Genomic DNA, 14,917 nt, shown 5'->3' with positions numbered 1-14,917 from the left:
TTACAGCTCTACCCACTGCTAGTCAAACCTCCAGAGGAAACACTGTGTTCCAACCTGAAATGACTCCGCTGGCCAGTCCTGGGATGCCCTGCACCTCGGTCACATTGTTTTGGACAAAATAGTCGTTGCAGGTGGCGTTGAGCTCAGGTCCGTCACAGAACAGCTTCCACAGCTTGGTAGTGACGGTCACGTTGTCTATAACCACTGTCTTGAGACAACTGTCAAAGTTGTGGTTCCGCAGAGTGCGATTCCCCAACATGCAAACACTGTGTGGAAGAAGAGAAGATAAGAGAAATACACACACTCTGAAGAAGGCTGTTTGTGTCGCTATGCATGGGCTGCTGCCCAGTTCTATTTTTTATTTGCTAAGATTTCGATATGAAATAGCCATTTAAATAAATGCTTTTTTTCAAGAAGAGTGCCTTGGACCTTTTTTCTCTTCCAAAGAGCACCTTCATGATTTGTTTGAACTTCTTAGCACTCGTGGGTTTCCTCCGGGTGCTCCGGTTTCTTCCCACCATAAAGACATGCATACTAGGACTACAGTTGAAAATTAGCCGACTGGCTAACACTGGCGCATTTACAGAAATGTTGATTAATGTGCATTGTCCTAATCAAATAAACTTACAAACACTCCTGACTTTTTCTTTTCTTCATAAAGCCGCCTACACATGATAGGCGGCAAAACAGCGCACCGCTCTGATTTGCCGCTTTGCGCTGTGCTTAAAGTTCAAATTATTTCAACTTTGACCCAGTTACTGATGACCTTTCGAAAGCGCTGCCAGTGAGATAACAGCTGCAGTTACCTAGCAACAGGAAGCTTCCTTGCCACCCTTGATGACGAATACCTGCGCTTTGCTCTGCGCCCTACCTAGCGGTGCACAGAGAGCAAATGGCTTATCATGTATAGGCGGTTTAAGAGTGATACATTTTAACCCTCCTGTTGTCCTCGGGTCAAATTTAACCCATTTTCAAAAGGTTTCTATATCAGAAATTAGTTTTTTCTTTCAAACAAATTGTCAAAAAGAAATAATGTGGATGGTTCCGTACAACGCTCTTCACAAGTAAAATAAATGATCAGTTCACTACTTTCATTGAATTTGGGTGTTTTATTCAATTTTATAGCATTTAAAGAAAATGATTGATGAAATAACATTACAAAAGGGCTTCAAAAACGTCGAAAAAGGGACAAAAACATCTGGAAAATCTTCAAAAACGTCGGGTATAGTGATAAAAGTGTCAAAAAGACGACCAAAACCCAGAAAACCCAGACCCAGAAAAACTGCAAACTAAAATGGCACGCTTATTAAACTGACAAAACATAACCGTAGCACATTGAAATGCCGTCTTTATTAGCCACTACGGCAGGCTGACAAATCTAATCTGATGCTATTTTTGCATCGTATGGTTCAACACAACATTGGAGGTTATTGTATGGACTCACGGAAAGTCTGGTGGCTCAAAGATGGTTTTGATGACTCCAGCATAGATGGCGAAGATGGAGAGAATGACACAGGCCAGAAAGACTAGAGCCAGCTTGTTGACATATTTCACCCCTACGAAGACGACCACGGACATCAGTGCTAGACAGCAGGTGCCGTAAACACGCATGTTATTCAGCAGGGCATCCACCTCGTCCTCCTTTCTCTCGGCCACAAAGATGGCTGCTTTAGGCACAATGTAGGTCTGAATGGGGAAGGGCGAGGGGAAGGACAAGACCAAAAAAAAAAAAAAAAAAAGAAGAAAAAGAATATGCACTTATTATTTTAGGTTTTTCTTCTTATAACTAGAGATGGTCCGATTACATTTTTTGCTTCTCGATACCGATACCTGAACTTGCGTATTGGCCAATACCGAGTACTGATCCGATTCCAGTGTGTCATATATTTTATTATGTTTTAACAGCTGTATACTACTATCCCTGTATGGATGGAGCAAGTTTTACCCCTGAGCCTGAATAACATTCATAAGTGATGGACACACAGTGAGTTGGAGCAAACGGTAGAGGATAGCCACTTTATAGAAGTAGCCGGCTCACAATGTTTACTCACCAGCAGAATCTCTATAGTACCAAGAATATACATGGAGCCAGCGAAGGTTGTGCCCAGGTAGAAACAGAGACCTACAGCTCCACCAAACTCTGGGCCCAGAGATCTGGAAATCATGTAGTAGGAGCCTCCAGCTGGCAGAGAAAGGAGGGAGCATAGTGGGAAAGGGTTTTATGAGAAAAAGAAAACAATCTTCTCTTAAGTCAGCTTCTCAGGAACTTGTGGAAAGAAATTGTGAATTTTGCAGGGTTTCTGCAGGTTTCACTAAGCCAAATTTAAGACTTTTTTTAAGACCATTATGAATGAAATTTAAGACCTTTATCACAACATCAACTAAGCCCTAAATTCAGTTTTATTCAAGCCAAGTATCTCTAAACTTGCACTTCCCCATAGCTGAAAAATAAAAACTGATTTATGTCTGTGGTACAGTCTAAAAGAGACTTGCACCAATAACATAAAAGCTGACTGGCTGCAATATAAGTAGCATGTTGGTCTCATTTGTAGTCGTAATTCAGTGAGATTATAATTGGAGTAGCGAAGGACACATAGACATAGAACACAATACTTCAGCAAATTTGAGACTTTTTAAGGCCTAACATTTTGATTTTGAATTTCTTAAGACTTCTTAAGACCCTGCGGAAACCCTGAAACAAGGTAAATTGTTGTCAAGGTTTTGGACAAGCTCGGGACTTAAAACATTTTCATGTGCCTGAAATTCTCAGCCAGCGATATCTGCTATCAATCACCATAAAACAAAGGTGGAAGGAGAAGGTGAATTTTATTAGATACAAATATCTTATCTATAATTCTATTTAGAAACCAATCAAATAGCAACACTCCAACTGCAGCTCGAGCACATCAGCCTATTCCTTTTATTCCCTTTCATCCCCATAACAATCTACAATAAAATAAAAAAAGGAAAGTGATTTGAGACATTTATATTCTTTTCTGGACATCCCTTGTTTAAGTTTGTGAATATCTGACTCAGAGTACCAAAGCGACTTACCTGGCACAACACCATTAGTAGCGATTGCACTCATGGATATGGCTGTCAGCATGGTCTGTGAAGAGAAGACCCGAATGAACGACATCAGAACAAAACTCAAATCTAAAGACCTTACACCTGATATTCCTTTGAAATGTTATTTTTTATAGCCAGTATTTACTGTTTAGTTCATTCTTCTTTCTTTATTTGTTGTGCATATAAAAAAAGAAGAAATATACAATAACATAATAAAATGCACTGGTGGGATAGAAAAAACCCCTGAGGGCTTGGAAAAGGAACCCGCCTAACATTGATATTAAAGACAGCTGTACATGCTTGCCACAAATGTACAAATAAAGACATATTTTAAAAAATATTTAAAGGAAAGAAAAGAATACAAATTCCAGACAAGGGGTACTGCAGATAAAAAAACAAGGAAGAAAAAGAAAAAATATTACAGTAACACATATCTGCACTGCGTTCATACACTGTATCATAACTAAATTTACACCATCAACAGAAGTTGTTTAAGATATATATATATATATAAATGAGGAGTGACTGCGAAGGGAAGCGGAAAAACTATTCCGTATAAGTGGACCTCTGTATCTGATTGACTATATAGAAGATCAACACATCTGGTGTGATGACAATGGATCTGAGACCTAGTTACAAAGAAATTGTGAAAGGAAACGGAAAGTGAATTGTTACAAATTTGAAACACAAAGGTACCTATCTGAAGTTTGTTGATGTCAAATATGTTTAACAACTCCAGGGTTTGAAATAAAGGGGCAGTGTGAGCTTTCCATCTAGAGTATACGACCGTTCTAACAAGTGTCTTTTTGTAACAAAAAGATGGGGTCTAGGCTGGATACTTGGAGGGCTTAAAGGAGAATTCCGGTCGATTCCAACCCGTAGCTCTGTTGTTTGTAAATTAGGAGTACTGTCAGTAGTGAGAAAAACGAAACCAATCGGTGCTGCCTACACCGAGTTATCCTCCTGCTAGAGTTAGCACTCAACAGGCTTAAACAGGGCTTAAACAGGGCAAGTTTTAAACGTGTTTTTAGCCTCTAAACATGCTCGAAATGCCATTACAAGTGCTTAGCCATGTGCAGTTATTCCTTCCAAGGGAACACAGCGAATTTGACTGCAGTAGATGTGACAGAAAGCCATAAAAGTTGTATTAATCCATACCTCTGTTTAATTTCTGGTTTATGGTGAAGCCCACACTAGTCGAATGCCGATCCCATACAAGCCAATATTCCAAAATGCATTTTTTCCACAAAAAAACGATTTGCCGAGGTTCTTTCCATAGTAACGCGTATGTATCAACAAGCTGTAACCTGACACCACAGTGGAGCGAGCAGAGCTGCAGTTCAAGAGTTCAACAGCTAGGTAACCTAGCAACGGCAGCAGGGGGAGGAGCTCACAGAGCTGACAGACGGAGCTTGGAGTTAGATCAGGACTAATATGAGAAAATGGTTCCAGTTTGTGCCTTTCCAAATTGCGGCAACCAAATGAAGAGATATTTGAGCTTGAGCTTTCACCGTCTACCCCTCCGCAACCGGGAGATTTTACAGTTGTGTGTAGCATGATTATGTATAAAACCACACACTGCACTGTACATACTTTACAGTGATTGTGTCTAGATTGTGATATTGTAATTTCCTTTTTGTTGTTGAAGTAAAGACACAAAAGCACAAATGTAATGTGTACTGTTATATTATAAACCACTGATAACAGACAGGTGCAGCAATATATTATAGAACTGTACAATGTACTTATTCTTACAATTTATTTATTCTTACAATTTACTTTACTTGTACAACACTTTTTCATAATAGAACTGTGCAATTGCTTTGTTTATTCCTAGTAATGGTAATACCAAGTATTACTAGAAATCATATTATTAGACTCAGAAAATGTCCTCTGCCTCTTTGAATCCCGTGTAACTTCCAGTGGGGGAGGGGCACTCTTGTCTGATCGCTGCTACAACACAGGTAGGCAAAGTTCTTCTGGTGCCACAGCCAAGGGTCTCTCCTCTCAGAACCCACTCCAGAATCACCCGGTAGGCCACGAGTCTGCATTGGCTGGGGGGGGGGGAAGGGCGAGCTTTGGTTATTTCACTAAAGAAGTGATGCATTTACTTATAATAAATAATACATTTCATTTATAGAGGGCTTTTCATCGTACTCAAAGACACTTTACAGTAAAAACCAGCACATATAGCACATTAAAAACAGATAAGTAATAAAACCAACACATACAACCAGCATATTTAGAAGCAATTAAAAACAATAAAAACAGTAACTATCAGGTGAGAAATGTAAGATTATTGTATGTGGAAAGCTAATCTGAAGAGGTGTGTTTTGATTAGTGTTTTGAATGTGTATTTACAACAAAAATCAAATGTATCTAAGCTAGGACAGAGTCACGACAGCCTGTTGTACTCACTCATTAGACAGCTGGCCATCAGGTCCGTCCGGTTTAGGCTGCTTCTTCCAATTTACTTTCAGGACAAACAAAAAAAACGCTTCCAGAACATCCTTAGAGATCAGATGGGGAAACCTCTCTGTATGGCCGAAACAATGCCCGTTATCTGGGGACCCATCCAGACCAGGCTGGATGAGATCCCATTCCTTACAGCACAGGCTTTCTTCCTCGGTGCTCATTGAGATACAGTATCCACACGAGCATCATGTACCCGCATCACGTGCAACCAGCCACAACTGTAAAATCTCCCGCTTGCGGAGGGGTAGACGGTGAAATCTCAAGCTCAAATATCTCTTCATTTGGTTGCCGCAATGTGGAAAGGCACAAACTGGAACCATTTTCTCATATTAGTCCTGATCTAACTCCGAGCTCCGTCTGTCAGCTCTGTGAGCTCCTCCCCCTGCTGCCGTTGCTAGGTTACCTAGCTGTTGAACTCTTGAACTGCAGCTCTGCTCGCTCCACTGTGGTGTCAGGTTACAGCTTGTTGATACATACGCGTTACTATGGAAAGAACCTCGGCAAATCGTTTTTTTGTGGAAAAAATGCATTTTGGAATATTGGCTTGTATGGGATCGGCATTCGACTAGTGTGGGCTTCACCATAAACCAGAAATTAAACAGAGGTATGGATTAATACAACTTTTATGGCTTTCTGTCACATCTACTGCAGTCAAATTCGCTGTGTTCCCTTGGAAGGAATAACTGCACATGGCTAAGCACTTGTAATGGCATTTCGAGCATGTTTAGAGGCTAAAAACACGTTTAAAACTTGCCCTGTTTAAGCCCTGTTTAAGCCTGTTGGGTGCTAACGCTAGCAGGAGGATAACTCGGTGTAGGCAGCACCGATTGGTTTCGTTTTTCTCGCTACTGACAGTACTCCTAATTTACAAACAACAGAGCTACGGGTTGGAATCGACCGGAATTCTCCTTTTAATGTGGCATTTTAGCCTGTTCAAATACTTCTTAGGGGCTTATGCTCTAAATCGTTCAGATTGGTAATGGATAGCAGCTTTTCCATGAATCATTCGGTGAAGTACAGGATATTTACATCAGCCTGTTACCTAATAGTGCTTAGTCTCTGGATGAGAGAAAAGGACAGAGCAGAGAGAAAGGAAGCGAGACAAGATAAGAGGTACAAAGAAAAGAAAAGAGAGAAAGACATGCTAAAAGAAGAAAGAGGGAGAGGAGAACGTGTGAAGGTGAGAGAATAGAAGACAAAGGCAAGAGGAGGAAAGAGGAGAAGGAAGAACAAGGACAAGACCAAGATAAACTTTGTGCTGGGCCCCCGGTTTAAAGTGGCAGACAAGCTGGAGTAAAGCCAATTAAGTGAAAATGTGACCTCCCGGTTTTGCTGAAACTGGAAGCAGCCAAACACTAGTTTGTGTTGACCACAAATAAATCAAAGATATTACAGCAAACGAAAGAACTGAGAGGCATGTCCTGACTGTTGAAAATAACCATACATTTTCTATAAGTCATATGGACACAATTCTAACAGTACTGATTTTCTTTTCTTTTTATGTCAAGGTTAAAGCTATAGTGCGTAGTTTCTGTCCCCCCCATGAGGAATTCTAAGTAATGACAACAAAACTGTTGTTGCATCCACATGACACAAGCCTTCCGTGATTGCGCCTAGTCCCCCCCCCACACAGTTGCTAGTAACCAAGGAGGACACGGAGGATTAAAAAAACATGACGTACTCTTCAGAAGAGGTCATTATCTTCACTTGAGTTTCTGCGCGGGAAAGTCACCGGACGCCACAATCTTCTGAACATAGTCATACTGAGAAATCCAGAGAGAGTTGTGTGGAGCTGATAGTCTTAATTAGCTTTGTAGCAACTCATTTGGCAATGGCTGGAATGTAACAGGCGTTTATTAATATCAAAAAGCTACGCACTAAAGCTTAAACAGTTATATGTAAATATTTGTTTCTGTATTTATTGTTTGGTTTTTTAATATGTTTATTTATAGTGGCTATATGTAACTTTTTAATGTTTCTAAAGCTCTGTCATTTTTCATACAATGATCATAAATTACCTGTAACAGCAAATGAGACTAACAGTGAAAAGAACACTATTTCTTTTTTTTTTTAACATTATTTATTGGGCTTTTCCGCCTTTATCTGACAGGACAGCTAGGTGAGAAAGGGGGGAAGACATGCAGGAAATCGTCACAGGTCGGAATCGAACCCTGGACCTCTGCGTCAAGGCATAAACCTCTCGTATATGTGTGCCTGCTCTACCACTGAGCCAACCTGATTTTTCCTGCGAAGTCAGAGCATGATTTACGGCAGGTAGACGGAGCTACAGTAACACATTCTGAAGGGTCACAGCATCGGTGTGTTTCATGAAATGCGCTATATTAATCTAAGTTATTATTAGGTTGGTTGCTACAACAATCTCTTAATGCTTTGGCTGGTGACCCAGTGACAGTGATACCTGGTTTAGCTCACGATTCATCCAAAGTAGACTAAGTTACCGTAGCAACACTGGAAATACAATGATGCTTCTGTTACGTATTATCTTATTGTAGATGAATGATTTTTTGTCTGAGCAAAATATTCATCGTGACTATATGACCTAATATACAGTGGCTAATACAGCACCGTAAAGAAAAGATCTTTATGACAGCAGGTGTGGTAAACACTAGCGCTTTAGTCCAAAGCGGCCGCTAGAAACAACACAAAGTGAAAGTTACATATAGCCCCTTTAATATGTTTGTTTAATATGTTTATGTATGCACCAACAACCAAGGGAAATTCCTTGTTGTAAGTGTTTCTTACTTGGCAATAAATCCCTTTCGCATTCAGATGTTCTGATATTACAGGACTTAGTGGAATGTAGAGGCCAATCCAAACAAGGTTCAACAACTGCATTAATCAAAAATCATCGTGATCCATGGACGTCAATCATTCACAGTACAAGTCATCACCAAAAAAAGCTAAATGAATTGGCTTTTGGTGTCTTTAATGGTCCAAATTAAAAAATGGGCACAACTGAAAAAATCAAATTGCTTGAAATGTCTAACTAAATATCTCAATATCAACTATGTGATTATCCTGATAAAGTTCCCTTGGCCTTTGGAATTAAAATAGCCCCACATCATCACATACCCTTCACCATACCCCACATCATCACATACCCTTCACCATACCCCCACATCATCACATACCCTTCACCATACCCCACATCATCACATACCCTTCACCATACCCCCACATCATCACATACCCTTCACCATACCCCCACATCATCACATACCCTTCACCATACCCCACATCATCACATACCCTTCACCATACCCCACATCATCACATACCCTTCACCATACCCCACATCATCACATACCCTTCACCATACCCCCACATCATCACATACCCTTCACCATACCCCACATCATCACATACCCTCCACCATACCCCACATCATCACATACCCTTCACCATACCCCCACATCATCACATACCCTTCACCATACCCCCACATCATCACATACCCTTCACCATACCCCACATCATCACATACCCTTCACCATACCCCCACATCATCACATACCCTTCACCATACCCCCACATCATCACTTACCCTTCACCATACCCCACATCATCACATACCCTTCACCATACCCCCACATCATCACATACCCTTCACCATACCCCACATCATCACATACCCTTCACCATACCCCACATCATCACATACCCTTCACCATACCCCCACATCATCACATACCCTTCACCATACCCCACATCATCACATACCCTCCACCATACCCCCACATCATCACATACCCTTCACCATACCCCACATCATCACATACCCTTCACCATACCCCCACATCATCACATACCCTTCACCATACCCCACATCATCACATACCCTTCACCATACCCCCACATCATCACATACCCTTCACCATACCCCCACATCATCACATACCCTTCACCATACCTAGAGATTGGCATGGGGTACTTTCCATAAAACCATCTCTCAATGCAAATCAAACCAGCTATTAGGTTAACTGAAATAAAACCATGCCAATCTCTAGGTATGGTGAAGGGTATGTGATGATGTGGGGGTATGGTGAAGGGTATGTGATGATGTGGGGGTATGGTGAAGGGTATGTGATGATGTGGGGGTATGGTGAAGGGGATGTGATGATGTGGGGGTATGGTGAAGGGTATGTGATGATGTGGGGGTATGGTGAAGGGGATGTGATGATGTGGGGGTATGGTGAAGGGGATGTGATGATGTGGGGGCCAAGGGAACTTTATCAGGATGCATAGTATCCTGGATCCATGAAATAACTGGCCTTTAAAAATAAAAGTCTGCCTGCCTCTATGGGAATTTAACATAGGGGTGTACTGACTTATGCCCCCTGTATTTTAAGGAAGAACATGTATTTATTTCCGATACATTATTCATTCACAAACAAAACTGGTGTCCTTAAAAGGTCGGATTTTCCTCATTTTTTTAATTAAGGCATTAAGATCAATTTCCAAAAGATGATTTTTTTATTCCTCTTTTTAGTCAACTTTAGCATGGGTGTCCTAATTTTTTCACATGACTGTATGTGTTAACATCATTACTGTGATTGGACGTAAAACTTCCTGCATCAAATGCAACCACTAACTTCACGCATTTCTTGACTGAAATTAACACACACTCCCAAAGCAAATGTAGACAGGAGAAGAAGCTCTGGCTGTCTGGGAGCTCAGTTAGCCAAATTGTCGGTAATAACATTGTATTTATTATATTTTTTTTAAAGAGTTTATTTGCAAAACATCTAAAAGAAAACACACAACAGTGTGTAAATTCTGCAATGTAGCGCTAACCGACACAGCTGGGACCACCTATATTTGTTATCTACACTAAGTAAGGAAGCATAAAGAAGGATAAGCTAAGTTAAGTGATGCTAGCGAAGCTAGCTAGCTAAAGTTATCAATCTGCCTCTGTACCAAAACTTTTCAGAAATCTCTTCACCTCTCACCCAAAGTGATTTAGTGAATATTAGCTAGTTGTGTATATACTGTATGTTTTAGTTGTTTTGGTCTTGACTCAGTCTCGAGACACTCTGGTCCTGGTAACTTTGTACATTTTGATCCGGCACTCATATCAATTTCTGTTCTCAATAAATTTTGGCCCATTTCCAAACTACGCAACACTCAATACGCTGATCGAGAATCAATGATCAACTTTGAATTAAATCATGACCTCAAGAATCAAAAACAAAATCATACAGTTCCTACCCCTATTCATTGAAAGCGTTTCTTTTGTTTGTGTTTTGCAGTGGATATCATGCTGATGTGGATACATTTTAGAAAACCAGGTGCTGCCAGTGACCTTTAAAACACAAAGCACCAAGTGTATACATGTTGTTGAGCAATACACCGCTCAAAGAACAGACTAATCATTACATGATGGAAAATATTTAGCATGCTGTGCTGTGTACTGGAGTAATGAAAACGGGTGTTTGTACTCTCAATATCAGTGTCATCCCTGGTCTCATCAGAGCCATTCTGACTCACTGAGCCTCTTTGTTTTCATCTGAAAAACCAAATTGATGTGTTGCTCCATTTGTAGCTCTTTAAGTTGCAATAAAACAGAAAACAGTTTGCAATGGCTTCCATGTCAACAGTAAAAGTAGGAAAGATGATTTAATCATGAGTGATGAATAATAAGGGATCATGAGAAAATTAAAAATACAGTAAACTGTTCTGAAGTGCACAGAGTAAATACTAACTGGTCTAAATTCAAGTCATCTGGATTTTTCTTTTAGAGTTATTTTTAGACATTTCTAGTGTTGGGTCTAGAGCACACAAAACATGACCTATAAACAGGTAGCTGATGTGGAACCATCAGTGCAAAGTCAGATGTGGTCTAAGCAGAGAAAACATTAATCTGTTTGACTAAGCTCTTATTATGTAACAGATGTGATGCAGTGGAGGGTAAACCCTCCAAACGCACTTTAGCCAGATTGTAATATATGAAATGGAGTCCCCATCTTTCTTGACAAACAGTTTGTACAGTTACAAAATCTGATTTTTTTAATTCATAGCTTTACAGATGCAGTGTACCGGGTTACAATTTTTCATTCATTCGTTTCATTAACTAAACACACAATGAACAGAGTTCTGGGTTTGATTGCTTCTTTCAGTTTACGGGAATTAACTTAAATCTCAGGTTTAATTCTTAACTTTGCATAGTCTGGAATGTGGTCGCTTTGCTAGCCTTGGCCATATTGAAAGTGAAATTGATGACGTTATACCATCAGAGCATTCCATTATCAAGCAAAAAGCATTCAACTGAGATAGTACTCAAGGTTTTTGTTTGTACTTTCCCTGATTAAGCTGAAGTAATCCATTGTCTGCCCTGGGATTGGCAAATATAGCCACTGTGTGGGTGTGCATGTCGCTATGTTTCTGACACTTTGGAAATGGAGGGATTACATGGCAAGCTGCCTGCCAGGTACCATTAGGAGCTAGGAGTGTATGGGAAATGGAGAGTCACAGTGACTAAATATAGGAGGGATCAGTGACCACTAAGTCAACTTGCCTGTCATTCATTACTGCTGTCAATCCAACATTTGCACCCGTCTGCCATTAAGAGTTGAGCTGACACTGTCCCCAGTGTCACCTCAACACTCAAGCACAAGGCCACATAGTCACTATTGTGTGCTAATGTATTCTTAATGCATTAAAGAGCTGGATGTGTACATTAAGTACACTTACATAATCGTGAATGCTCTAATGGCTTAAACTCTAAAACCTTGATATAGGACAAATCATCCTTTCACTTTGTACTGTTCATTTTCATTTTCATTTTTCAAAGCTAAGATGGATAAGAGTAAAAAAAAAAGACATGTAGGTCATAAGGGTTGAGTACTCACACAAGAGCAGCACAAGCAGACAATAGCCAGGGATTCCAAGATGCCGGCAGTGCCAACAATCCAGGTAAGACGCAGAAACAGGATGACCCCCAGTATATTCTGGAGGCAGGGGAGGTAGACACCCATGAAGGTCCCCATCTGAGGGCTCTGTAGAGGGGGTGGGATGTACAGTAGGGGAGGGGGTGGGAGGGGAAAAGACAGTAGAGTAGAAATGAGATTAATGAATGTGCATGAGTGTGTGTTTGGTGATTAGGGCTAAATAGGGGAGAGGAACATGAGGTGAGAATGACAGCAACAATAGGCAGCAAAAGATAAGACAGGAAAAATAAGACCAGAGAAGAAAAAAATGTGCAGACATGGTAATACATGGTATGAGTCAACTCAGTTATTAGTAAAAAAAAACCCCCACAAAAATCATGAAATCAAAATGTCTTTTCAGAATTGCAACAAAATGGACAATTGTTAGTGTTTTAATTTAAGATTAAATAAAAAAAAAAAAAATCTAAATACAATGCAGTCCATAACTTGAATCAACACTGCATCTGTTCTATATACATATATAGATAGTATTCTAATCTGAGAATCCGGATTTATTTTCCCATGCTTAATAATTTATAAGCTGTGGTTTTACTCAGGCAAAATCTTGTTTTAACATCTCTTTAATAGGGCAGCATCATAAGCATATGGGGAAATCCTCAGTTTGCAAAGCATAAGCTCCTACTCTTAGCAATATGAAGATTGCGCGATGTTCAGCAAAACATGAATGTTCGATGAAAATCAGCTGACATTTGATATGGATTTAAGACTTACATCTCAGTGACACAGGCATCATTTATATAAACCACTATACTATCCAGTAACCAGTGACAGAACGAGTGCAAAATCCTTCAATGCTTCCACCCCAAAAGAAAGCATTCCTTTCCCAACAGCATGTAAAAAGGCGCAGGCAACAGGAATATATTAAAATGTTTCTGACAAAAACACAACATTTTCAATCAATCCCCTGGTATTGACAAGCAGCTACCTTTTGAGCCATCTATCTCCAAATGTACAGCACTAGTCCCACTGGTCCAGAGAAAGAGGGGCGACAATTCTTTACCAAGATGTTCCTGCAAGCCAATGGGAGGTGCCCCAGGCCTATTTCCATGTAGGGTACAAGATGGAGCAACTGGCATGGGATTCAAGCTGCGGTTACACAGGCATCTATGTGCCGCATGGCAGCACTGTGGCTACTTTTAATATTTATTTTCAAAGAAACCACAACATGAGCATCGAAGGATCCTAAAGGAGAAACATCATGAATGTACTGTAGAGCAAGCGCAACACAAAGGCTGTGCTGACTCATAAATAGGAGAAAGTAGCTGCTGGACAGCCAGCGGTATATTTCTTATTACGTTTACTTTTACCATTGTTCAGTGACTCAATCAACAGGGTAAAAAAGACCTACAAGTATTTTGTAAAAATATATACTGTGCTCTATTTGAAATATAGTCTTTAAGATAAGATTGATGCCTCGAAGGCAGCTTGTTATTTTATATCTACAGATTGTATCTGTCCACTGGTAATACAGTAAAAAAAGCATTGTTTCTAAATAAAATTCTCTCTTAAGGGTCCAATTTTTCAAGTCTTACTTTCAAGCACAAAAAGCTTACTGACTGGACTTCGTAATAACTTCTTTGCAGTATTTAACTTGCAGAAAGTAACTGGATAACTATTATACACTTACAAATGGTAAAATTCTCATATTTCTATTTGTACAATGGTTTGACCTTTAGATTTTTTGCCAAACACTGATAAAGTTTCACGGTAAGCGCGAAGGGTGTGCAAGGACACCGAATGCTATGGAGAAGATAATAGGGTGCTTAGGTTTGCATAACCTCAGAAAGATTTGAGAATAAAACAAACGGCAGGGCTTCATTGGTCAAAGACCCTGTTATGTAATAGTTCTGGGGATTTAAAAGAACAATCGTTAATATTAAACTTTCCTTATGTTCTGGAGGCTTAGCTAACCGCCTGAGGTTCTCAAATTAAAGAGAAGTTGACAACTGTTGCAGATTTGGAAGTATTATTGTCCATCCCAAACCATGCTTTCTGCAGTGCAAGCAAAACATAATCCAAACTTAATTAAAGCTGCAAGCAGCGATGAACGGGCCCTCGCACCTCCGTGCACGTCAGGGGCGCTCAACGGCGGTCAGCGTGGCCATGCATTTCTGCGACCATTGGACACTGAGCAGAGTGCGAGGCGCTAAAGATGATGTATTATGATGAATCAAATTTTCAGATCACTTCCTGTGTCCATTATGTGGTGTTAAACAACACGCACTAAACATCCATATCAAGTGTAGACCACTCAATGCAAATTTCATATAAATCGGATGTTTGTCACGTACAGTAATTTACTTTGTCACATCATTTTACATGATTTACTACTATATATACATTGCCAGTGGCGCTATGACTATGACTCAATGCTAGCATGTAGATGTCTTCAGGCCGGGACTCTT

General features: G+C 40.1%; 1 protein-coding gene across 6 annotated transcripts in view; it reads right to left on the bottom strand.

Moving 5' to 3' along the window:
- Positions 1-14,917, bottom strand: part of slc12a7b (solute carrier family 12 member 7b) — a 105,733-nt gene that overhangs the window by 25,644 nt on the left and 65,172 nt on the right. For all 6 annotated transcript variants that reach the window (XM_031298264.2, XM_031298265.2, XM_031298269.2 and 3 more), the window contains exons 4-8: positions 12,414-12,560; positions 3,055-3,109; positions 2,052-2,182; positions 1,445-1,686; positions 55-266 (exon numbers count right to left, since the gene is read on the bottom strand). In XM_031298264.2, coding sequence (XP_031154124.1) covers positions 55-266; positions 1,445-1,686; positions 2,052-2,182; positions 3,055-3,109; positions 12,414-12,560 — 787 coding nt within the window. The remainder of the gene's footprint in view (positions 1-54; positions 267-1,444; positions 1,687-2,051; positions 2,183-3,054; positions 3,110-12,413; positions 12,561-14,917) is intronic.

The sequence above is a fragment of the Sander lucioperca genome, chromosome 23, assembly GCF_008315115.2.
Source record: "Sander lucioperca isolate FBNREF2018 chromosome 23, SLUC_FBN_1.2, whole genome shotgun sequence".
Classification (NCBI taxonomy): Eukaryota; Metazoa; Chordata; class Actinopteri; order Perciformes; family Percidae; genus Sander; species Sander lucioperca.
The sequence above is the reverse complement of the archived record's forward strand: the minus strand, read 5'-3'. Positions and strand labels throughout refer to the sequence as shown.